Raw genomic sequence first — 25,285 nt, 5'->3', positions numbered from 1 at the left:
AGTAGTGTCCTTTATAGAATTTTTTTTTCCTGGGGCACCTGGGTGGCTCATTCGGTTAAGTGTCTGCCTTCAGCTTAGGTCATGATCCCAGGGTCCTAGGATCGAGCCCCGCATCGGGCTCTCTGTTCCACGGGAAGCCTGCTTCTCCCTCTCCCTCTGCCACTCCCCCTGCTTGGGCTTATACTCTCTCTCTCTGTCAAATTAATAGATAAAATCTTAAAAAAAAAAAAAAGAAGAATTTTTTTTTTTCCTGATCAAGGATGCTGCCTAGCATTCAGTCTTCATGTCTACCTTAGTCTCTTAATTAGAACTGTTCAATAGGTTTTCTTGGTCCTTTATGACGGCATTTTTGAAGAGTATAAGCTATATTTGTTTTGTAGAATGTCTCCATTTGGGTTTGTTGAATGTTTGCTCATGGTTATGTTCAGGTTATTTTTGGCAGGAATGCTACATGAACGTAGTTGTGTTCTTCTTAGTCCATCACATCAGGAGGCCCTGGGTGTCACCTTATCGCATTACTGGTGATACTAACTTTGGTTGCTTGGTTAAGGTGGGTTTGCCAGGTTTCCCCAGTGTAAAGTTACTATTTTCCCTTAGTAATAAATAATTTGTGGAGATATACCTTGAGTCTATATATACATTATACTCCTTTGCAAACTTTGCATGCTGGTTTTATCATCTATTACTTTTTTTTAAGATTTATTTATTCATTTGAGAGAAAGAGTGGGTGCAAGTCGGGGGAAGGGTAGAGGGAGCGAATCTCAAACAGATTCCCCACTGAGTGCAGAGGCCGATGCTAGGCCCAGTCCCATGACTCATGAGTTCACAACCTGAGCCGAAACCAAGAGTCAGATGCTTAACTGATGGAGCCACCCAGGCGCCCCACATTTTTTTAATCTCTACACCCAACGTGGGGCTCAAAATCATGACCCCAGGACCAAGAATCGCACACTCCACCAACTGAGCCAGTCTGGCACTCCCAAGTTTTATCCTCCATTAAGCATTCCTAGTTTATTTCCGTAGTAGTTGCAAATGGTGATTTTATAACTTTTATAATTCCTTCTATATTTTTTGGTTGGAATTCTATTGTGAGGAAGGACTTCCTCTTCTCCCTCATTGCTTAACTTATCACATGTGTGGATACATGGATTTTTTTTTCATTCAATGAGTTATAATCCATCACTATCCTTACATATCTTGATCCTCTAGCTATCCCAGATTCAGTTAGATAGAGCTCCTTCAGGTTGGCTTCTTTGTCCTTTTGACATGTCCCATCTTTTTTTAAGTACTTTCTTACTCTTCGGCACCCAATGTTTTAGACTCATTTTGTGCTTTCTCTGCCCCAATCCTGGAATCAGCCATTTCTTCAAGGAGTTCTGGATCCTTGTAATGGGGACTGGTATTTAGAAACAAAGGTCAGGGTGTGTTCACTGCTTTGGGGTCCATTACTTCTAGACCCTTGCACTGAACACAGACAGTGCATCCTCGCACACATCCATCACTATTTCTACACATGTATATGAAACGTGATTAACAATAAAAAAAGAAGAAATCATGTGTCCATCCTAATACCCACACTTCCATCCAGCACCACAGGTGCTTCCTGAGCCTGCCTCCGCCCCTTCTCCAGCACTGGGAGACCTGGCTCCCAGCATCATCCATGTGTTTATCCATGTCTCAGTCCTGCCAGATGCCCTCTTCAAGGTCCTGAATCAGCCTTTAGCCAAGATACCCTCTGCTTCCACCCAACAATCTATTTCCCCAGGTCCTCTTTTCCTCATACTTCATATTTTCAAATAGTACCCTCTTTGGCTCTGCTCTGGACTTTTCTGCCCTTTGTTCTTCTCACACCTTCTGGGCCTTTGTGTCAGGTGATGCTGAACACCGAGCGACTGATCAAGCACGCAGTGCAGGAGAGGCTGGCGGTCACCGTGTGCATCAACAAGATTGACCGGCTGATCCTGGAGCTCAAACTGCCTCCCACCGATGCTTATTACAAGCTGCGGCACATCGTAGATGAGGTCAATGGGCTCATAAGGTATAAGATGCCGGGTGTGGATTTCCTGTCCTTAAGAACTCTGTGTTTTATAAATCTTAACCTTGAACACCTTTGGGAGGCAACTCAGATTTCTTGGGGTGCATAATGAGCTTTTTGGACCAGGCGAGGGGCACGTTCCAGGGCCCTGCAGGGTTTTACTCCACAGCCTTGGCCTCATTGACCCCGGGCCTTAACCAGCTGTGCAGCTTAAGACACATCTTCACTTCTGCGTTGTGCTTAATACCTGGGCCTCTAGAATTGGTCTCACTTTCACCCCATACCAAGTGTGTGAACCTGGGCAAGTAACTTACGCTCCTAGAACCTCAGCTTCCACCTCTTTGAAAGGGGAATAATAATGTTTGCCTAATGGGATGTTACAAGAAATTAGATAGATATTTGAGGCAACACAGTTAGCACGCTGCTTGGCATATAGAACCTGCTCAGTGAATAGTGTTAGTTGCTGTTACCTTCTAATGCAGACTCAGTAAATGAAGGAACTGTTGGCTGTTGTTTCTGTGGACGTAGTTGCTTTTCAGCAAGATCTATCGTGGGCTTATATTAATAAGTATGAGTGATGGCTGGGAGACCTTAGAATACGGTATCAAGGTGACTTGGAAGAATAGGTTAAATATATCCTAATCACGGTCTTATCTGCAGGCTGACAGATGGACTGGATGACTTCTTGAGACCCCTCAAAGGGCCCAGGACAAGGGTGTCCTTTTGAGAGAACACCTCTCCAGTTAAGGATAGTATCCCCATGGCCAGAGACAGATTTACCTTCAGGAGCCTCCTCGGTGTGTAGCCCTAATTCTCAACAGCCCAGAAGGGCTAAAAATGACTGGAAACTAACATAACATCAGGAGCCCCCAAAATGAAATGTCAGACTTCTTTATGTATCCCCTTTAAAGTGGGGGGTGCGACGAAATCCTGATCACCAAAATAGGAAGTCAGATCTCAGCCTCTAGACAAGTAACAGCAACATAAACATTTTCTTTAGGAATATGGGACAAATGAACTACAAGTTTTAAAAAAGTTGAAAGCAGTTACCTCAGGGGAGCATAACTTGAGAGAGGGTAGAATAGGTAGGGGACTGCTCTTTATAAGCCAATACTTTCACTTCTAAATTAAATTCTGGGGGCGCCTGGGTGACTCAGTCATTAAGCGTCTGCTTTCGGCTCAGGTAGTGATCCCAGGGTCCTGGGACCGAGCCCTGCATCGGGCTCCCTGCTCAGCGGGAAGCCTGCTTCTCCCTCTCTCACTCCCTCTGCTTGTGTTCCCTCTCTCGCTATATCTCTGTCAAATAAATAAATAAAATCTTTTTAAAAAATTAATTAAGAAATTCTGTAAAGCAGGGCACCTGGGTGGCTCAGTCGGTTAAGTGTCTGCCTTTGGCTCAGGTTGTGATCCTGAGGTCCTGGGATCGAGCCCTCCATCGGGTTCGCTGCTTGGAGAGGCTCCTTCTCTCCCTCCCTCTGCCTGCCGCTCCCCCTGCTTGCGCGCGCGCTCGCTCTCTCTCTCTCTCTCTCTCTCTCTCTCCCTCCCCCTCCCTCTCTGTCAAATAGATAAATAAAATCTTAAAGGGGAGAAAAATTCTGTAAAACAATCTGTCCGTAAGGTTAGGGTTGTGGATTGGATTCCTATGTACGACTGGTTTTCTTCTAAATATTAGTGAACTTGGGATGCTGTGGCTTCTGCATGCATGGCTTTTAAGACAAAATTTTAACATGAATTTGTATAGCAAAGCTAAACAAAACAATAAAGGAGAACAGGGCAATGAGAGTGGGGAGCAAAGTTACCCTTATCTTTTGTTATTTATCCATTTCTAGTGTTTATGTCTGCTTGTATTTGTGAAATTGAGATTTCTCTAAAATGCACTCCTCTTTCACATTAGATTCATTTCTTGTGTTCCAAGATCTTTGTCTCTGACCTCCAAATTTCCCCTTGTCTGTTTGGTGTGGTTAACTTCTCCAGGATCTTCTCCAGGATCGTGCATGAAGTTCCCAGCTCTGGGAAATCAGCTCGTTATTGGGAGTTAGGGGACAACTCCACCGTGTCACTTTCTTGGGCCAGGCCTCTGGCAAAGCTGAGTGTGTGATGCAAGCATGTGCTGAGGGCGAGGGCTGGAGAGAGGCTGGGACCCTGAGTCCCTGCCCTTCCCCCCAGGCGTTGTGTCGGTGTTGCTGCTCGGCCTGGCTCTGCGCTCACGACTCTGTTTCATCTCTGTTTCAGCATGTATTCCACGGATGAGAACCTGATCCTTTCCCCGCTCCTGGGCAACGTCTGCTTCTCCAGCTCCCAGTACAGCATCTGCTTCACGCTGGGCTCCTTTGCCAAGATCTATGCTGACACCTTTGGTAAGCTCTGGCTGGCAGTCTGCCTCCCAGCTTCCCCAGAGTCATGTGTGCCTTTCCTGCTGAAGAGTTTAGAAGTGGCTTCATGCCAGAGTCCCCTGTTGGGAGCATTTTATCAACTGTTATTGTCAGAACCATTATTGTCACTCTCTTTGGCCCCTAACCCTTTCTTTTGGCTAAGTGGTTTCTAAAGAATAGAAAAATAAAGGTACCTGTGGAAGAAGCGGGTGAAGGGGGAGCTCATTTTAGGAATAAGAATCTCTCCCAGTGCGAGACAGATACCATCGGAAAGGAACGATCCACGCCCACCACACAGCTCTTTCAGACCTCTTCCTCAAAGGTGGGATCTCTCACTCGTGGTGCTTCTAGCTGTCTTTCCGACCGTATCTAGGCACATCGACATTTTATAGGCCTACTCGAGAGCTCACGTTGGATTTGAGTCTGCTGGGATGCCCGGCTGAGTGATTTTACAGCTCCCTGGAGCCTTGACACCAGAGCCCTGGGACCCGCTTCCCAACTCAAGAGACTCTGGTGCTCTCCGCCTTTGTGCTTCCCAGTTCCCTCAGATTCCGATGATAACAACCATGTCCTGAGTGTCAAACTCTGTGCCCCCTTGGGGGGTCATGATCACCCGTTTTGAGAGCTGAGGAGAGGCTCTGTGAGAGGTCTCGCTGCTGACAGGTGCTGCAGCTCCAGTGTTTCTGTTCTCCCCACTCAGTTGTCCTTCGCTTGCTCTTGTGAAAGAAATGGGCAAATACAACTTTTTTTTTTTTTAAATATGTACATATTTACTGCATCCTCATTGTAGAGAACTGGAAAATACAGTAAAATCTAGTCAAGAACACAGATTCACCCGTAACCTCATTACCATAACCATTGCAGATATTTGTTAGAGTCCTTTCTTTGTTTGGTTTTCTACATAAATGAGATCACATTTTATAGAGAAAGATATAACAGATATAAAATATATAATAACACAAAATAAATTTTCACTCAGTATTGGATTATAAGCATTTGCCTATTTTATTAAAGTTCATTCCTAAAAATTATTTTCTGTAATTGCCTAGTGCTCCATGTATAGATAGATGTATTATAACTTAGCCACTTTATCATTAGACATATATTTTAGTTGTCTGTAGCTGGCTCTTTTAAAGATTTTATTTATTCATTTGAGACACAGAGATACAGAGAGAGAGAGAGAGAGCATGAGCAGGGGGAGAGGCAGAGGGAGAGGGAGGAGCAGGCTCCCCGCTGAGCCAGCAGCCCAGTGTGGGGCTCCATCCCAAGACCCTGGGATCATGACCTGAGCCGAAGGCAGACGCTTAACCATCTGAGCCACCCAGGCGCCCCTGTAGCTGGCTCTTTTAAAGGGGAAATAAGGGCACCTGGGTGGCTCAGTCATTAAGCGTTTGCCTTCGGCTCAGGTCATGATCCCCGGGTCCTGGGATCAAGTCCCGCATCGGGCTCCCTGCTCAGCAGAAGCCTGCTTCTCGCTCTCCCCCTGCTTGTGTTCCCTCTCTCGCTGCCTCTCTCTCTCAAATAAATAAATAAAAATCTTGGGGCGCCTGGGTGGCTCAGTTGGTTAAGCGGCTGCCTTCGGCTCAGGTCATGATCCCAGGGTCCTGGGATCAAGCCCCACATCGGGCTCTCTGCTCAGCGGGAAGTCGCTTCTCCCTCTCCCACTCCCCCTGCTTGTGTTCCTGCTCTCGCTCTCTCTCTCTCTGTCAAATAAATAAATAAAATCTTTAAAAAAAAAAAAAAAGGGAGAAATAGATGGACAATAAATGAAACTCATCTGAGCAGGGTTTTAGTTTATAGGTTTCTGAATGTTCTTTGTAACAGCATGTGAAGCAAAGCCCAAGACCGTTTCTGTAACTACAATGTATTAATGATTCAGTTTCTGATTGAAGGTAGCCCTAAGCCTCAGGAGAGTATTACCCATGCTTGGAACCCACTGTTCATTTAGAGGAGCCAGCTGAGGGCTCTGTCATCATCATCATGAAAAGCCATATACGGACTTGTATAAAGTCAGCTCTGGAAGGAACATCAGAGATACTGAGTCCTTCCCCTTAATTTCATATATGGGAAACTATGCCCAGGGTTCCAGAACCTCCTGATGGGCTTGGGACTGGAATCTACTTGGGGTTTTTTCTATCACACCGTACTACCACAGTTGATGCCCTGTCATCTTAACTAGGAATCTGGCAGGGCGTGGAAACAATCTGTGACTTGTAGAAACACTGTCTGGGGATAGACAGAAATCCACAGAGTGATGAACAACAATGTATAGCATCAACTTGGGCAGGAGGAGATAGGGTTTGGTGGACAGGTGGGGAGTGGGGAACTGGGCATTCCAGACTCACAGCATTGGGCAAGGAGGCACAGAGGCAGGTGGTTTGGACCCATGGCCTGCTTAATAATGGTGGACCGTCTCACCAAGGAGAAGAGTTGAAGTAAAACTGGGCAGGCAAGGGTGGGACCACATCGAGGAGGGTTTGGAATGCCAGATTAAGGAATTTTGACTTTATTCTGTAGGCAGTTGGGAGCTATTAAAGATTGGGGTGAGCTGTAGGCCACGTGGTCTCTGTCACAACTATTTAACTTACCTGATAGAGCACAAAAGCAGCCACAGACGATATGTAGATGAATGAGTGTGACCATGTTCTTATAAGACTTTATTTATGAGCAGTGAAATACGAGCTGCACGTGTCACAAAATACTCTTCTTTTGGTTTAGCCAACCATTTAAACGTGCGGACAGGGGCACCTGGGTGGCTCAGTTGGTTAAACGTCTGCCTTCAGCCCAGGTCATGATCCCAGGGTCCTGGGATCGAGTCCCACATCGGGCTCCCTGCTCAGCGGGGAACCTTCTTCTCCCTCTCCTTCTGCCCCTTCCCCCTGCTTGTGCTCTTTCGCTCTCTCTCAAATAAAGTATTTTAAAAAATAAAATAAAAAATAAATAAACCTGCGGGCAGAACCTGTGCTTTGCTAGAAGGACATGCATAGGCTATGGGCTGAACTTAACCCTCAGGGGCAGTACCTGCATAAGGCTACCCCGCAGCAGCCTGAGGCACTGACCCTACTTTGCCAAACATCCAGAGAATGCTCTGAGGTGGGACAGGGACGATTTCTTGCATAAATCAACTACCTCAACTAATTCTCCTTTTCCAGGAGCTAGACTTCCTGCATGGTGGCTAACCTAAAACTTCCTGACTGTGTGCTTTGGCAACGTACCCTCCACCCTGTTTCCCGTATTCACACACCTACCGCAAAAGTCCTTGAGTAAGAACTGTGCTCCTGGGCAGAACAAAAACCTGTGTCCCAGGATGGCTTCCTTCCACAGGCAGTCTCAAGCAAACAAAATATGAAATTCATGTCCCAAGGCCACTTTCCCAGCCCCTGTAGTATCCTGGGGTCTATAGGTGTTTCCCAGGATCCAAGTTCTCTCTCACAACCTGCTTAAGAAAGATACATATATGGGGCGCCTGGGTGGCTCAGATGGTTGAGCATCTGCCTTCGGCTCAGGTCATGATTCCAGGGTCCTGGGATCGAGCCCCACATCGGGCTGCTGGCTCAGCAGGGAGCCTGTTTTTCCTCTCCCTCTGCCTCTCTCCCTGCTCGTGCTCTCTCTCTCTGTGTGTCTCAAGTGAATAAATAAAATCTTTAAAAAGAAAAAGAAAGAATCACATATAAAATAAATGAAAAAATGTCACAAAGTTATGTTTAAAAAATTGATAAATGAAAATAAAAATGGGGGTGGGCTGTGCAAAGCTGATGGAAGGTAGGCCAGAGAGAGGAGAGAGTGCAGGAAGGAACACCCATTTAGACGTTTTTACCAATATTCAGATACAGGATTGCAAATATTGGATTCTTGTTATCTGTGAGATCAAAAAGGAGGAGATGGGTTGGAGAGATGTTCACCCCTTCTTTCAGTGAGCGTTTATTACACTTCTGTAGCACGCTAGGCCTGGTTCTTGTGAGTACCGTGAGTATGCTATACCATACATTAAGTGCAGTATTAGAGGTGCGTGATAGACATAGGGATTCAGAGGAGAAAACTTCACTAATGTGGGAAAGAAGGGAAGAATTTGGTAATTAAAGTGGGGACGAAAAAGATTGTGAGCTTGGATAAAGTGCCAAGGGTAGCCTCACTGAAAGAGAGAACAGTCTGAAGGGGAACATAGCTGTAGGGAAAAGGTGATGAATTCCCTGTTTGCCATCTTGAGTGAGAGAGAACAGTCTGACATCTGGATAGAAATACTCATGAGCTAGTTGGTGACGTCAGTGATCCAATTGACTGTCACAGGAGCTCTTGACTGAGAAGATCTTGAATTTTAAAAGCCCCCATTGCTTGGCTCAGTCTGACCAGGATTAAGGGTTACAGTCAAACTAAAAAGATTAATTGGTAAAAGATGAGACAAAGGTTGGCTTTGGTGTTTTCTCTCCAGAGGACTAGATGTCTGCCTTCCAGAGGCTTAGGGCTAGTCGGAGCTTTAGCATGGCACTGCAGCTGGTAGATTGCCACACTGGCAGCAGAGAGCTTCTGTAGATCAAGAAAGAATGAAGGAGCCATCAAGTTTCACTTCTAGAAGGAACTGGGTTGCAGAGCATAACATATGGGCAGTTGAGCCTGTTTTGTTTTTTTGTTTTTTTTTTTAAGATTTTATTTATTTGACAGAGAGAGACACAGTGAGAGAGGGAACACAAGAAGGGGGAGTGAGAGAGGGAGAAGCAGGCTTCCCGCCGAGCAGGGAGCCCGATGCGGGGCTCGATCCCAGGACTCCAGGATCATGACCTGAGCCGAAGGCAGATGCTTAACGACTGAGCCACCCAGGTGTCCCCAGTTGAGCCTGTTTTATCAAAGGAAAGAGTATAAACCATACCCTTGTCCATAGCTCAGTTTTTTGTTTGCTAGACACGGAGCTAGACATAGAGCCACCTCTAGGTGCTTGTTTTGGCTCCAGCATAGTCTTGTCAACTTTGGGCCAGTCCTATCCTTGTCTGTGCCTCAATATCCTTGTCTGCCTGCCTGGGTAGAAGAAAATGTCCGGACCTTGGAAAGGAAGATGCTAGAATTCCTCAGCTGTAAACCACCTATGCACCTGGATCAGACTTTCAAACAGTGCTTAGAGTATAATCGTATGTCTTCTCTTACAGGTGACATTAACTACCAGGAATTTGCTAAAAGACTCTGGGGTGACATTTATTTCAACCCCAAAACGTAAGTGGAATGGAGAAATGACTCTTTAGAGGGGGGATCCATTTTCCCAGGAAGTGAAGACAGAGAAAGAGTTCCTAAGATTAAAACCTACTTTTTTATTAGCCATGACAGTCATCTTTCCTCCTCTAAGTGGATTGGCTTCATGAGCTCTTAACAGGATGAGGCTGTTTCTCTTGACGTCTTCACAGCTCAGCTTAGGCGTGCATGCAAGTCATAACCATGTACCCTCTCAGGAATCTCTCTTTGGAAATACGATCACATACACGTTCCTTCCCCTTGACCCTGCTCAGATTCAGAACTTAGGAGATTCACCCTTGGGGTCAGTGACATGCCTTCTCCCTGCTGGCTCACCCATAACTCTTTTTTTTTCCTCTTTAGACGAAAGTTCACCAAAAAGGCCCCAACCAGCAGCTCCCAGAGGAGCTTTGTGGAGTTTATCTTGGAGCCCCTTTATAAGATCCTTGCTCAGGTGAGTGTCAGGCTGCCTGATTCAGGTCTGCCCTTATAAGCATGAGGTGGAAAAGCTAGTGAACTCACACTTCCCCTTGTCCCTAAACCTGCTCAGTTTCATATTACTTAACTATGAGAATAGTTGATCACCAGTCTTCTAGATCTAGGACACTACAGTTGTCTAAGTGCTGTTGAATTCAGAGTGAAGGGAGAAGATACAGAAGAAGGAAAAGGCCCTGGAGAAATTTGTGTAAAGATTTTGTCTATTCAAAAGAATATGACTCTTGAGGGGCGCCTGGGTGGCTCAGTCCTTGAGCGTCTGCCTTTGGCTCAGGTCATGATCCCAGGGTCCTGGGATTGAGCCCCTCATCGGGCTCCCTACTCAGCAGGTTGCTTGCTTCTCCCTCACCCTCTCCTGTTCCCCCTGCTTGTGCACTCTCTCTGTCAGATAAATAAATAAAATAGTTTTTAAAAATCAAAAGAATGTCGGGCGCCTGGGTGGCTCAGTTGGTTAAGCGACTGCCTTCGACTCAGGTCATGATCCTGCAGTCCCGGGATCGAGTCCCGCATGGGGCTCCCTGCTCGGCGGGAAGCCTGCTTCTCTCTCTCCCACTCCCCCTGCTTGTGTTCCCTCTCTCGCTTTGTCTCTCTCTGTCAAATAAATAAAATCTTAAAAAAGAAAAAAATGACACTTGAGAACTAATAATTTTAGTTGTGGGGATTTGATTTACAGATCAAATTGAGAAAGTACTCCAGGTTTAACATATATATAACATATATGTTAAAACATTATTTACAACACCAGGGGGAAAAAACTGGAAATAAGTTAAATGTTTACCAATAAGAATCTGATTAAATGAATTATGGTACTTCTCAAATGAAGTATTTTGCATCCATTAACAGAATGGCTATATGAGCTTGCTTTTAATGACTTTTCCGGGCGTGTATGTACGTGATGTTTGTCAGATTGAAAAGGATGCATCATGGGGCACCTGGCTGGCTCAGTTGGTAGAGAATGCGACTCTTGATCTCTGGGTCATGAGTTCAAGCCCCATGTTGGGCATAGAGCTTACTTGAAAAAAGAAAAAAGGATGCATCAGACAGTGGTAAGGATGTAGTTAAACATGTGGGATGCTTCAAAGAAAAGAGCATAGCATTGCGTTTACATGAATCTGTGCTACCTAAAAGGCAGAGGTAAAAGGGTAACATTGTATGGGAATTTTCATAGATCTTTTTTCCAAGACAGTTATAAAATATTCAAGTGTTTAATAAGCCCTGGACACAGTGAACACACACATACACAGAATGTGTGTGGCCATTCCAACTGACAAAAAAATAAAACATAGCAACAAGACAAAATAGCATGATTAAAATTTATTAGTGCTGAAAAATACTTAGTATCTTGTGTCAGACTGGAATGGATTAATAAAAGAAATTTATAGAATCTGTCTCGGTAGAGACCTTGAGTCTGCTAAGGATGATTTAGCTTGGCCTTGCCCTACCAGTGGATGGACTGCTAGGTGACCTTTTTTGGTTCCTTCCGGTGCAGTGATCCTCTAAATCTGAGAAGTCTCTAAAATAGGGAAGGGTAGGGCGCCTGGGTGGCTCAGTTGGTTAAGCGACTGCCTTCGGCTCAGGTCGTGATCCTGGAGTCCCGGGATCGAGTCCCGCATCAGGCTCCCTGCTCAGCGGGGAGTCTGCTTCTCCCTCTGACCCTCCCCCCTCTCATGCTCTCTCTCCCTCATTCTCTCTCTCAAATAAATAAATAAATAAAATCTTTAAAAAAAAAAATTAAAATAAAATAGGGAAGGGTAGGGTAAGGATTTCCTGAGTGGGATGAGATGCTTCTTTTCAGACATCAGGGGGCAGCACTGAAGGTCCATTTGAGAGGTCCAGGTTTATTGGCTGGTGTGGGCATTCAACCAAGCCCTTTTCACCCGGGGTTGGTTTGAAGAGTAGGTACCAAAGATTTCCGGGAAATCAAATAGTTGTCCTTGCCAAGAGCTCTTCCTATAGAAGAGAACTTAGTGCAGCGACCCTTCAAATTGCCCTCTGCCCTTGCCCTCTGTGGCAGGCACCACACCGGGGCTGTAACTACAGCCAACGTGGTGTCTGGTACCCACACAGGTTGTGGGTGACGTGGACACCAGCCTCCCCAGGACTCTGGACGAGCTTGGCATTCACCTGACCAAGGAGGAGCTGAAGCTGAACATCCGCCCCCTGCTCAGGCTGGTCTGCAAAAAATTCTTTGGCGAGTTCACAGGTAACAAAAGAGCTCACGGCCCCTTTCCCATCCCCATCATCATGTTCTGCCACACGTATGGTGTGGAGCTTTTCCTCATCCCACAGCGGTGTTCAGAGATGTGAGGCTCTTTTAAAGAAACTGCAAGTCAGGATGTCCAGCACCTGGATTTTCTTCCTAGCTGTCTTCTTCAGTGGATGGTACCAAGAAGTCTCTCTTGGAAAACAAGCAATTAAATTTCCCTACCAGGAGGAGGGTGCATTTAAATAAAGGAGATGGGGGAGCAGATTCTGAGGTTCTAATATTTTTGCCAGGGGGCGGTCAGGAAGATTAGACTCATGAGTTATGGGAAGTAGTGGGGAAAACACCAAGCCCGGATTTCTCTTTCCTCCGAGCTCCTGTCTCCTCTATTTGAGTGGCAGGGAAGGCAGGTGATACAGTAGAACAAGACCCGGACCAGTTGAGAAAAGACCTGAGTCTTGCTCCTGTTGTGGCCCTGACCCTTCCATGTGGTGAGACCCTGGGGCAGCCACCCAATTCTTCTGTGACTCGATTTCTCATCTGTAAAATAAGTGAGGCGGGAAAGGTAATGTCTAAGGGCCCCCTCAGCAGTCTGGTGGCAATTAGGTGTCTGAATCCTCCAAGTACATAATTTTAGTAGTTCATTATGGGCTGGCCATCAGTCTGACCTAGGAGATACCAACTGAAAACAGATCTGCCTTCCCCAAGGTGCTAATGGAGGTCCTCTCTTGCATGGCTCATTAGCCATTAGAAAAGCAGGATCGTGTATAGAACGGAAACGTGTGCAATGTTTCCCAAAGGCAAAGAGTCAATTTAGGGATTGTTCTAAGTAGATCTAAAGAGAGAGGGTACTTATTTAGTGTAAGCGCTCAGTAAGTGCTTATATTCAATAAAAGATCGTGGATTGGTAGAGATACTTGAAAATTTTTGTCAGCTGAGTTCCAAGAAACCACTGAGCCCTGCTGCTTGCTCTTCTGACATAAGTGTGGCGCCATAACTTTTAGACCCGAACATCAGTCCTCTGGCTTTTAGCGCTCTGGCTATCACAAGTAGATCCATAACTCACCGCTCACTTCCCCCTGTGAGAGTGTATGGTAATGGCTTGCTCTCCTCCCTCCACAGGCTTTGTGGACATGTGTGTGCAGCACATCCCCTCTCCAAAGGTGGGCGCCAAGCCCAAGATAGAGCACACCTACACCGGTGGTGTGGATTCTGATCTCGGCGAGGCCATGAGCGACTGTGACCCCGACGTAAGGGAAAGCCCCCATTTCTCTTGATTTTTTTCCCTCATGTATGGGGATGCTGTTGTCTGGTCATAGGAAGAATGCCTTCTTTCCATCCTTGTTTGCCACTCACTCCCCATGAGCAAAGTCAAACAGACCTGAGTTCAAAGCCTAGTGGTATGATCTTGGGAACATTATTCAATCTTTCTAAGAATCTTGGTCTATAAAATGAAGGTAATAATACATATGTGATTGTTACAAGAATTGAATAAGATAGAGGAAGTATTACAGTTGTGTTCAGCATGGTGCCTGACAGATAGTGAAGATTCAACAAATGGTAGCTAACCTTGTCAGCCTTGGGCTTTAAAAAGATCTTTCCCAGGGGCGCCTGACTGGCTCCATCAGTAGAGCGTGTGACTGTTGATCTTGGGGTCATGAGTTCAAGTTCCACATTGAGTGTACAGCTTACTTTAAAAATAAGTAAATAAATAAAACTAAAAATTAAAAAATAGAACAGTCTTTCCCAGCCATTCCTAAGTCAGTCTAGTTTCTTGGTATAAACATACAACCAGTTGAGAATTGTGTTAGGTCTTCGGAGGGAATTTGGGGCAAGCAAGTCTTGTAATCTTGCAAGTTAACAGTGCCAGTCTGCCATCCTAAACCTACTTTTCTTTGCCATTGCCCTCATCCCCCTAGAGAAAAGGAAAAGAGTTTTTTTGCTATGCCTTTGACATTTATTAACTAAGCAGGGGGTAGGGCGTGATTTGGGATTTTCCCCGGAGATTGACGTATCTTCCTCCAGGTCTGGGCAGCCTCTTCCCGGAGCTCATGTCATTGCTGTCAAGGGAGGTAGAGACCGTGGTATTTACCATGGGAATATGTGTGGTGGAGCCTGCACTCTGTCCCCATCTCCAGGGTCCCCTGATGTGCCACACTACCAAGATGTACAGCACAGATGATGGAGTTCAGTTTCATGCCTTCGGCCGGGTGCTAAGTGGCACCATCCACGCTGGGCAGCCTGTGAAGGTATTGGGGGAGAACTACACCCTGGAGGATGAGGAAGACTCCCAGATATGCACCGTGGGCCGCCTCTGGATCTCTGTGGCCAGGTACTGCCCACCACAGCCTAGGAGGCATGCCTTGGCCTTGTCACTGGAGCTGCCACAAGGAGCTGGAAGGAGTAGTCCTCCTTGGAAGCACAGAGGCTGCATGGCCCCCTACAATAGATCAGTGGACCCTCCCTCACATCTGTTGACTTCTAGTTCTTACTACCCAGAGTTGCTAGGGCCAAAAGGCAGCTACTGTTGGGATAATGCCAAGAGCCTTGCTTTCGCGTTTTGAATGGCTTGTGTAAACTTTTGAAACAGGATTTCTATTTTTACTCTTAATTCTCTCTTCCTTTTCTGTGTTCCTAAGTCATAACCTTTATGTTTCTTCCCAAAAGAAGTTGTCTCCCAGCCTCCACTGACTATTCTTTGACAAAGACAGAAGATTTTGCTGGATCCCTTGTAGCTTCCCCATCTTCAGAATCAGAGTTATCTTGGGCCTCTGGGCTGCTTGTGAGTTCCTAAGTTTGGCTTCTCAGCTAGCAAGCAGAGCGGAGGCAGTCCTGTCCCTGCTGTTGCTGCCACACCTTGCCGCCGGCCCCCGGCCCCTCCCCCGGATTCAGCTGTTCCCTAGAAGGCAGAAGACTGATGAGCTAGGGCAGTCACAGTGTCTTCTAGGATGCTTCTGGCATCTCCTTACCTTCTACCCCTTGGGCAGGGCCTTGCTGACCACTACTATCCAACTGGAACTGGGTTTTCCTGTTTTGTCCTCTGACAATACCATGCACTTTTCTTTCATGTGCTAATCAGTTTGTGACTCCAGTTGACCCTTGAACAGCACAGGTTTGAGCTACGTGGGTCCACTTTAATGTGGGTAATTTTCTTTTTTTTCTTTAAATACACTATAGTCCTATAAACATATTTTCTCTTCTTTAGGACTTAGTATTTTTTTAGCTTATTTTATTATAAGAATACAGTGTAGAATACATATAACACACAGAATATGTGTTATCGGTAAGGCTTCCAGCCAACAGTAGGCTGTTAGTAGTTAAGTTTTGGGAGGAGTCAGGACATAGACGGAAGTTTCAACTGCATGGGGGGTCGGCGCCCCTAACCTCCACATTGTTCAAGAGTCACCTGTACATATATGTGAGGTTATATGATTGGTTGTTTATTGTGTCCTTCCCTGCTGGAATATGTCTGGTTCACCCCTGCGCCTGGCTCAGTGCCTGGCACCCCTCCTTATTTCGCTTATCTGTTGCTCCAGGTACCATATTGAGGTGAATCGTGTTCCTGCTGGCAACTGGGTTCTGATTGAAGGTGTTGATCAACCAATTGTGAAGACAGCGACCATAACTGAACCCCGGGGCAATGAGGAGGTAGAGTTTTTTGAAAAAGCAACTGGATTAGTTTAACCTAGAGGGTCACACAGAGCCAGACCACACACGAGCAACCAGCAACAGAACTCACGGGGTACTAACCCAGAGTCATGACCACTTCCTGGTTCCGGGCCTCGGCAGTGTTCTCGATCTGACCCTGCTCAATTCTCCCTGCACTCTGCTCGGATGCTAGGAATTAGGGGGAGTTCCTTTATCTTTCCCTCTCTCTTTATTCTGCCAAAATGCACGGAATAAACGGCCTTCAGGCTGCTTCCAAGCAGCACTGTGGCTTCTGGTGGGGGGAATGGTCTGCTCCTCTCTGACCTCCGCATCTTTGGTGCCTAATCAGTCCGGGTGCCCTCATTCTTCTGCATTTTGAATCTCAGGCTCAGATTTTCCGGCCCCTGAAGTTCAACACCACATCTGTTATCAAGATTGCTGTGGAACCGGTCAACCCCTCAGAGCTGCCCAAGATGCTGGACGGTCTGCGCAAGGTCAACAAGAGCTATCCATCCCTTACCACCAAGGTATGCTCAGGGCATGTGGGAGCTGCCAGGCCCCGTTGCCCGGCTTACAGCTCTGTGCTGCCCACGGCCTCATGTCCACCAGGTCTGTCTGATCTGCTTCCAGCAGCCTATGTCGGGAGCAAGTATCCCCGTCTGCCGTTATCATTTCAAAGCAGGACATGGGGGTGGGGGGCAGTGAGTGCACGTGCGTGTGTTCATATCCCACAGTATCTTTCAATGGGAAAGAGATGTGTCTTGGAGAGTACACTTTGAATTGATTTTTCCAGAAAAGTGAGTCATTCTGATTCTTCTACATTCTTGAGCCTTCTAGCATACTTTTCTGAGTAGTTGGCCAGGGCTAAAGGGTCAATTTATGTCTGTAGACATAGGGCAGTGTGTTCCCTAAACGGTTGTGACGGAAATAAGTTGGTGACCTTATGCCCAGTAGCACTATTGCTGAATGGTCCAGATGTCTTGAGGATTAACTCATAGGTCCCTGTTCCCCAGTGGTCCTTCTTGAAGAGGCTAGAACTGATGCTGAGCAGTGGCTTTCCATAGTGGGTTCGGGTGCCGCCTCCTGGGCTCTCATGTTGATTCTGGTGCTGGCACAGGAGGTCCAGGCTGTGACTGCCAGAGCTGTTGCGTTTCAGGTGGAAGAGTCTGGGGAGCACGTGATTCTGGGTACTGGGGAGCTCTACTTGGACTGTGTGATGCACGACTTGCGGAAGATGTACTCAGAGATCGACATCAAGGTAAATCAGCGTCCCCTTTCTTGAGCGCCTGCCCAGCCAGGAGCTTGGCTCACGGCTCCAGACTGATTTTACAAGCAGCCAAACCCTTGATTCGCCTGGAAGGCCTGAGGGAAGAGGGGGGCACTAGGAGAGGAGACGTGTTTGGGAAAAGTATGACCTGTTGCTCCCTATATGGGAAGGTATTTGAGATCTGGTTTGCCCCTTCCGGCAGGGTTATTCTCAATGTCATACGTTTAAAGTCAAGGCTCCCAAGCCAAAGTGATTCTTGGTCTTCTGTTAAGAACCCATCTTTGGTGATTAGGGCTCAGTGGATCGTTTTAGGGAGTGAGGACTGGCCCTCCTGGGTTTGCTGTCAGGTCATGCTGTGGCCCCTCAGTTCAAGTGCGCCTTCTTGGTACACATATTTTCTCCTAGCTCCTGTGGTGGTGGGAGTGAGTGCCCTCACGTACCTGTCTTAGACGCTCCTCCTGATGTGCCGAGGACTGGTGCTCTAGAAGATACTGAGTTCCCCGGTAGCCGGCCGTGTGGGAGCCTCAGGGAGGAGCTGTGCTACCCAGAGGCAGGGGTTCAGAATGGAACGGGGACCTGCCAGGCAGTCCCTAGTGCCCGCTGTGACAGAGCCACGGGAGCTGTTCAGTGAGCGGTGGGATGGCTGAACAGATGTTGGAAGAGACCTTGGGGGACTATCATTTAGCCCCAGGTTCGACTCGCACTTAACTCTTGGCTGAGGAACACAAACTCCGCACTCGGCTAAGCTTTCTCAGGCTGCTTAGTGCTGGTACGCGCTTTTAGCCCGCTATGGTACTTGTTGTTGATGCTGGTTAAGAACAAGCTGTTACTGCAGAGGTGGTGCCAAGGGGACCTCAGAATTCCCTTTGGCAGAAGATTGTCCTTCCAACAAATTGAGACTTTGCCTAACAATTTATTCTGTTTCCCAGGTGGCTGACCCTGTTGTCACGTTTTGTGAGACGGTGGTGGAAACATCTTCCCTCAAGTGCTTTGCTGAAACGCCCAATAAGAAGTGAGCTGGGGGTCTGAGTGACCCTGGGACTGACAGGGGACACTCTTCTCTGCCCGCGCCACTCCGCCCAAATCACAAGCGCTGTGGAAACAGACTCCCTGAGTCTTAGGATGGGGTCTTAGGATGCTGGAGTTTTACCCCAGCACTCTCATCCCTTAGGCCTGTAGACATGATACTGTGGGATTCTTTGCCAGAAGTACCCCAAGGATGAGTGTCCGCATTGCCACTTCTTTCTGTATATGATCATCTTAAAATTTTGCCCTAGCAGCAGCTCCACTGTTTTTTGTTTTTTTAAGATTCTATTTTTAAGTAATCCCCAGCCCCAGCATGGGGCTCAAACTCATGACCCTGAGATCAAGAGCCACATGCTCCACTGAGGGAGCCGGCCAGGCGCCCTGAGACCTCACTTTTTTAAAGAGTGGTAGATTTGAATGAAGAAGACAGAAGATGAACCTTTTTGCTCTACTCTGGCCCATCTGGCTTCTACTGGCGTCACTGCCTTGCCAGCCTTTTCTTAGGAATGCGCCTTCTGTGAGTCCTGCTGATCCTCATCATTACCCGTTTCCTGTCTGACTAGGAACAAGATCACCATGATTGCCGAGCCACTTGAGAAGGGCCTCGCCGAGGACATAGAGAACGAGGTGGTCCAGATTACCTGGAACAGGTGAGAACGTGGCTGTGGTTCCAAGACTTGAAAGGAGACGAGGCGCCACAGCCTGCCCGCCCAGTCTCTAATGCCACCTGTTCTGGGAAGTGAACTGTCCTCCAGGAAGGCAGGATCTGTGACCCCAGCAGGCAATAACTGCAGAGCTGCCAGATACCTCCATTGTCTCATCCTTCCCCCTCCCAGGAAGAAACTGGGAGAATTCTTTCAGACCAAGTACGATTGGGATCTGCTGGCTGCACGTTCCATCTGGGCTTTCGGCCCTGATGCCACCGGCCCCAACATCCTGGTGGATGATACCCTGCCCTCTGAGGTACAGCAGAACTAATGGGAGCCATAGAGGTGGTTTCTTCGCTGTAGAGTGGAAGAAACTATGAAGTGTACTTCTTTTCCCCAAAGTATTTTGTGGTTTCTGGTGAATCTTCTTACCAGTATACCTACCTTCTACTCCCTCTAAACTCTGGTTGTTGCCAGGGTCGCTGCTCACATGTGCCCTCGTGTTTTGTGCAGGTAGACAAGGCTCTTCTTGGTTCAGTGAAGGACAGCATCGTTCAAGGTTTCCAGTGGGGAACCCGGGAGGGGCCCCTCTGTGATGAGCGTAAGTTCCACCCATGCCTCGGCCTCCCCTGCCCAGACCTCTAGGGTCCTCGAGCCTGGGCGTGTGGGGTGGGCTAGGCTCATCTATGGGCGCTGGCAGGAGAAGCAGCTCGGGGCACACGGGGCCATCCCGTGTCCTGGGGCAGCATCCTCTCCTCCCCTCCCTCCCTGTCCTAGTGCTATTGCTCGGGACATCCGAAATGAAGTTATTTCTAGGCTGACATTTGCTCCTCAGTCCTGAGAAGGAATGTGTTCAAGGAAAGGTATTAGGAGGGAGGTGGGATCAGAGTGGTTTATAGACCACGGTTGGATTTAGTGGGAAGAAATGTGCAATTCCTAGAACTTACTCTGCATTCAAACATAATTAAATATCTGTAAGAAAAACACATAAACATCTAGGAAGGCTTTACGATGCCTGAGCATGACCTGAAACCAACACAAAGAACGTGTGCTTAACTTCCGTCCTCTGCTGTAGGCCTTGGCATCCTATCAGAACACTCATCTGCAGGGTGGTTGTGAGCCGTATCTTTTGTGGCCTCAAGACAGCTGCCATGCAGCTAGAGGCCCCTTGCTGCTCTGCCCTTGGGCCCTTGACTAGCCCTGCAACTGCTCCTCACTCAGCAGCTCCCCCATCTCTGTTTCAGTGATTCGAAATGTCAAGTTTAAGATCCTCGATGCAGTGGTTGCCCAGGAGCCCCTGCACCGGGGCGGGGGCCAGATCATCCCCACGGCAAGGAGAGTCGTCTATTCTGCCTTCCTCATGGTGAGTGGTGGGGCTGACCTGCTCCAGGGCATTGAGTGGAGGTCCAGCCTTTGGGGGCATCAGGACTGCAGTCCCTCCGGCCTTTTCTTTACCTGGATCCTCAGTCCTCAGCCTTCCCCAAGCTGAGCAAGCCTTTCTTCTTGCCCCCACTGCAGGCCACTCCTCGCCTGATGGAGCCTTACTACTTTGTGGAGGTCCAGGCCCCTGCGGATTGTGTCTCTGCTGTGTACACTGTCCTGGCCAGGCGCAGGTGAGCCACCAGCGGGGCATGTTAGGGCGGGTGCAGAGAGCAGGAGCACAGCGGGAAGTTATGGGCTCCCGTGGGGAAGGAGATGGGCCTCCTACACAGTTTCTGCTCCTAAAAACCAACTGAGCTGGGTTTTCAGAAGGAAGTAGGAAAGATTGGAGGAAATGCCCAGCTTCACTGCAGATAAAAATTTTGAGATTCTTTTTTGGGCCCTCTCTCCTTGGAGAGTCCTTGGGGAAAGGACTGAAATGTGTAGTGGGGGGAGTGTCTATAGGACCTTGTCTCGTCAGTGTTTCCACTCTTTTTTTTTTTTTTTTAAAGATTTTATTTATTTGACAGAGAGACACAGCGAGAGAGGGAACACAAGCAGGGGGAGTGACAGAGGGAGAAGCAGGCTCCCCGCCTAGCAAGGAGCCCAACGCGGGGCTCGATCCCAGGACCCTGGGATCATGACCTGAGCCGAAGGCAGACTCTTAACGACTGAGCCACCCAGGCGCCCCAGTGTTTCCACTCTTGCCTAGAGGTCACTGCCCCTTTGACAGCCACAGGAAATGACACTGAGGGCCCCAAGCCTTTTCTGCCCACTATAGCATGATTGTGGTTATTCTTTCCTTGATGGTAACTGTGTTGTGGTACATTTGGGGCCAGATTCTTCTCTGCTTTTGGTCTCTGTAGGACAAGGAACTCACCCTTTCTTTTTCTCTCACAGGGGGCACGTGACTCAGGATGCACCCATCCCAGGCTCCCCTCTCTACACCATCAAAGCTTTCATCCCTGCCATTGATTCTTTTGGCTTTGAGACTGATCTGCGGACTCACACCCAAGGGCAGGCCTTTTCCTTGTCTGTCTTCCACCATTGGCAGGTGAGAAAATGATGCAGGCTGGCCAGTGTGCCCTCCCACCTGTTCAAAGCCAGTCCCCTCTGGCCTGTTCCCCTTCCCAGGTGAGATTTCCAGTATCCTAGAGAAGAGTCCTAGACCATCTGAAATCACTTTACCTTTCAGATTGTACCTGGCGATCCTCTGGACAAGAGCATTGTCATCCGCCCCCTGGAGCCACAGCCTGCTCCTCACCTGGCCCGGGAATTCATGATCAAAACCCGTCGCAGGAAGGTATGCGTCCCTGGGGCCCATGGCCAACCCTCAGTCCCCAGGGCTCTTGGCAGGAGTTGGATCTCTTTTCATTTCTTGCTTTGGGACCTTTCTCCCAAAGACTGAGAGCAGTTCACTGCACGGTGCAGAGAGGTGCAGTCTGTACAGGCCTTGGGCCACCAGTCTGGCCGGCAAGGGAGCATCTTCTCCCCAGTGGCGATTCCTGAAATAGCTGGACCAAAGTTCCACCCCCATCAGCCTCCCCCTCCAGCACAGGTCTTGGACGGCCTTTCAGCTCTGTTGGTGACCACATAGGGCTCTTTCCTGCATCGCTCCCACTCTTTGCAGGGCCTGAGTGAGGATGTAAGCATCAGCAAGTTCTTCGATGATCCCATGTTGCTGGAACTCGCCAAGCAGGATGTTGTGCTCAATTACCCCATGTGAGTGCTGGGACTCCTGGCAGCCCTGCTCCCTGCAGCGGGCTGTATCCTGGACTTGAAGCTGGGACCTGGTGTGACCCGGACTCCATGTTGTCAGAGAGCGTCTGAGAGCTGCTGTGGCCATTTTTAACACCCCAAACCCTCCAACCCAGAGTCCCAGCAAGGGAGGAGTATTTGGCCTCCTAGTTCCTCTGCGGCCTCTGCCTGGCTCCATTCCCAGGGAACAGAGTGGAGCTTGGACTCCGAGAAGAAGAAGGGGACGAAGTGTTTAACCCCAAGGGGCCCTGTCTTCAGGATTTACATGGAATTTTTTCTTTTTTTTTTTTTACAAGTTTGACCTTAGACATGGTTTTTAAGTGAACAGAACAGTCTGACCTCTGCCTTGCTCTGTTCCTTTCATCCCCACCCCCATCCCCTTCCCTCCAGCACAGTCTGGCCCTGGTACTTGGGTTCTGAATATATGTTGTCTCCTGTGTCTCTTCTCCCAGCTGCAGTCTTCCTGCCTGCGTCCCCAGGGCAGCAGCCTGTGGTGGGAGGGATGCCTGCCTCTCAATTCAGTGCTCCCGTGAACGTTGAGGCCACTTTCTTGCCTCCACCTTCCTGCCTCTCTGCTCTGCTTCTTCTGGGTGGGACCTGGGCTGGCTTGGGAGGTGTTAGGCTTTTGGGACCAGAAGCTGTTGCCTCTGGAGAACCTTCCTTGCCCTGGAGCTGGGGGCCAGAGCTCTGATTTCTAGCCCTTTCTCTAAAACACACACACACACACACACACCACCCCCCACCCCGAGCCACTACCGGTCCCTTACTCTGCTGTCCCCCATGTGAAGAGACTTGATTTTCCTCAGAACTGCTTTATTAGGAACGTACCAGGGATTGATGGAAGAGGCTCTGGTGGCCCCAGGCTCTACAGGAGTCCTACTTCTCCCCAGGATCCTGTGCTATTCTCTTGATGTAGTCTCTATACATTGTGTACACAGCACCTGCAGGAAGGAGAAGGGAAAACATCCCATAACACCGAACCCTGCACCCATCCTCTGGCTCTCCCAGGAGTCTGACTCCAGCCGTTCCCCTGAGAGTCCAGCTTCTCTGCTCATCTTTTTGCTCTGGGTCTCAACAGGTGCCGTGAGCACCTGACCACACGGCCTAGGGAAACACCCCATTGACAGTTCACAAAGCCCTTCCACACAGATTACCTATCTGAGAAACCTCACAGCAGCCTGCAAGGTAGGCAAGCCAGGGTGCTTATCATCATGTTGGACACAAACTGAGGCTCAGAGAAGGATTTGTCCACGGTCACACAGCTAGTCCGTAGCTGCCTGCCTCTTGACCCAGAGAGGAAGAGAAGTTCAGCATATGTTCTGCTGTGTGATTTTTCTCACATCTAGAACAAACTGTCACGAAACCAACTGCACCATCCCCACAGGCCCTGGGACAGGAGATAAAACAAGGAATCCTGAAAATGGCTTGGTTTGGGAGTGTCACCCAAGACTTGCTGTGGAGCTTACTATAGGGAACAGGGACTAAAATTACCATCCCTTAACTGTCAGGACTCACAGCCAGATTTTGCCTCATCAGCTCTGTTCTTATTCTCCTGGGACCCTGGCAGCCACTCACCTAGCATGACTGCACCCACAGCACAGGCCTGCGCCGCCACTCGGGTGTGAATCAGGTGTATGGACATCTTGGTGGAACCACGGGCCTTCAGCCGATAAATCCGGTAGGCTGCCACTGCCAGGCAGCCTCCTAAGCCTATAGGCAGAGAACATGACCGTTGGGCCTCAGTCACCAATCACGTGGTTCCCCTAATGAGAGACCCCCTCACTTAGGTAGCCTGGGCATCTGGATAAACCCCTACTTTCCTGCCACTTCATGGCGGGAGAGGGGGGACCATCATCAGAATATTGAGTTGTTTCCTCTTGGTGGCATTTTCAAAGTGGCTGCCTCCCTCCAGTGAGGCCTCCTCTATGTACAAATAGCCCATCCTGAGCCCCCTACCCCCATTGGCTCTGCTCAGGCCCTTCTCCAACCGCTGTTGGCTCCCACAGCTACTTTACTACTCTCCCAAGACCTTGAGGAAGGAAGCCCTGGGAGACCCCAAACTGCTCCTCCCTCTCCTCACACAGGTGTTGATGCCCCATGTTTCCCCACACCCCAAGCCCTCGGCCACCACCTCCACCCATCCAGACTCCCTTATTTCATTGTCAGGCGTGTCCCTTCTTCCCTTGGCACCTTTGCTGCTGGTTCACTCCTTTCCTGGCTGGCAACTGCTCAGTGGGTATGACACTTGAGTTCCTGCTTCATTTGAAAAGACTAGGAGACCTGTTCTCTGAGGGAAGGCCCCTCCTCGCCCTCTTTCCTTACTTTCCTACTCACCTACAGGCACCAGCGGAGACTCCCTGGTCTTCCTCAGGAACTTCTGAGACACACTGTCTTCGCCCTCAGGTGGTACCCACCAGCCTTTGTTAGCTGACATGATCTGGCCCCAGGGTTATCAGCTGGGGCTCTGAGGCTTCAGCCCAGTCCTAGAAAGAGGCACCCCACAATAACTCCCGATTCTCCTCAGTCTGGGAGAGAGAGGAAGGAGTTGCCTGCTAAGACCTTCTCTTACCATGCCCCAACACACCGCTACTTGAAAAGTCCCAAGTGTCCTGTCTCAGATAGCTGGACCATTAGTGCCATTTCTCCCATCTCTTCTTCCACAGCTCAGTCTGACTTCACTGTTTTCCCTGCCCTCCTCCCCCCCCATCAGTATCCCTATGTTATGCTTAGGTTGAGAAAAGCAGCTGGAAAAATCCACAGATGAGGGTGGGAGGAACAGGCATTGAGGCTTGGGCCCTCCACTGGTCTTGAATCTGTGACCGTTCCCTGAGGGAGCCACAGAATAGGATCTGGCCCCAGAGAGCCAGAGCCATCCAGTGTCCCAGCACTGGCTACTGAATCACCAGAGCCAAAGATTAAGATGACTGGACATTGATTTGTGAATAATTTAGCATAGATTTTGGACATTAGTACTAATGGAACTAATTCTGGTTCCTGAACTGCTCGCATTTCCATCTCTTGGCAGGTTCTTTGCCATTGCCGAACCCCTGCCTTCCTCTCTGGGCAGGTGACCCTTATTGCTCTACTTGCTAACCCCAGTAAACATCTGCTCTGATCACAAACTAGACGGAGCCCCAGAGTCCTGGTCCATAGACCAGGGCTTCTGCCTACGCGGTGCCTTCTGGGTCCGACCGTGAG

The 25,285-nt window shown here is 48.6% G+C and overlaps 2 protein-coding genes across 2 annotated transcripts in view; one reads left to right on the top strand and one right to left on the bottom strand.

Moving 5' to 3' along the window:
• EFTUD2 (elongation factor Tu GTP binding domain containing 2) overlaps positions 1-22,526 on the top strand; it is a 41,911-nt gene extending 19,385 nt beyond the window's left edge. The window contains exons 10-28 of the mRNA XM_045888757.2: positions 1,872-2,038; positions 4,268-4,392; positions 9,546-9,609; positions 9,988-10,078; positions 12,187-12,322; positions 13,445-13,572; positions 14,461-14,654; positions 15,859-15,970; positions 16,357-16,497; positions 17,127-17,228; positions 18,167-18,249; positions 18,827-18,913; positions 19,100-19,226; positions 19,424-19,511; positions 20,155-20,273; positions 20,429-20,523; positions 21,230-21,383; positions 21,525-21,632; positions 21,960-22,526. Coding sequence (XP_045744713.1) covers positions 1,872-2,038; positions 4,268-4,392; positions 9,546-9,609; positions 9,988-10,078; positions 12,187-12,322; positions 13,445-13,572; positions 14,461-14,654; positions 15,859-15,970; positions 16,357-16,497; positions 17,127-17,228; positions 18,167-18,249; positions 18,827-18,913; positions 19,100-19,226; positions 19,424-19,511; positions 20,155-20,273; positions 20,429-20,523; positions 21,230-21,383; positions 21,525-21,632; positions 21,960-22,055 — 2,217 coding nt within the window. The 3' untranslated portion in view covers positions 22,056-22,526. The remainder of the gene's footprint in view (positions 1-1,871; positions 2,039-4,267; positions 4,393-9,545; positions 9,610-9,987; positions 10,079-12,186; positions 12,323-13,444; positions 13,573-14,460; positions 14,655-15,858; positions 15,971-16,356; positions 16,498-17,126; positions 17,229-18,166; positions 18,250-18,826; positions 18,914-19,099; positions 19,227-19,423; positions 19,512-20,154; positions 20,274-20,428; positions 20,524-21,229; positions 21,384-21,524; positions 21,633-21,959) is intronic.
• A 437-nt stretch (positions 22,527-22,963) lies between these two features.
• HIGD1B (HIG1 hypoxia inducible domain family member 1B) lies at positions 22,964-24,562 on the bottom strand. The gene is made up of 3 exons (XM_045888758.2): positions 24,422-24,562; positions 23,663-23,797; positions 22,964-23,028 (listed from the first exon to the last, which is right to left on the bottom strand). The coding sequence occupies exons 1-3, from the start codon at positions 24,519-24,521 to the stop codon at positions 22,964-22,966; spliced, it is 300 nt and encodes a 99-aa protein (XP_045744714.1). The 5' UTR covers positions 24,522-24,562.
• Positions 24,563-25,285: the final 723 nt, after the last annotated feature.

This window comes from Mirounga angustirostris, unplaced genomic scaffold (genome assembly GCF_029215605.1).
Source record: "Mirounga angustirostris isolate CCGP_5_RB_7025 unplaced genomic scaffold, mMirAng1.0.hap1 SCAF_17, whole genome shotgun sequence".
NCBI classification, from domain to species: domain Eukaryota; kingdom Metazoa; phylum Chordata; class Mammalia; order Carnivora; family Phocidae; genus Mirounga; species Mirounga angustirostris.
The sequence above is the reverse complement of the archived record's forward strand: the minus strand, read 5'-3'. Positions and strand labels throughout refer to the sequence as shown.

What these genes read in the sequence shown, in the direction of transcription:
- HIGD1B (XM_045888758.2), bottom strand. Translation starts at nt 24,521, where the DNA reads ATGTCAGCTAACAAAGGCTGGTGGGTACCACCTGAGGGCGAAGACAGT. An exon ending in GTCTCCGCTGGTGCCTGTAG is followed by an intron (nt 23,798 to 24,421) that starts GTGAGTAGGAAA and finishes CTCTGCCTATAG; the next exon opens with GCTTAGGAGGCTGCCTGGCA. An exon ending in TGTGGGTGCAGTCATGCTAG is followed by an intron (nt 23,029 to 23,662) that starts GTGAGTGGCTGC and finishes TCCTTCCTGCAG; the next exon opens with GTGCTGTGTACACAATGTAT.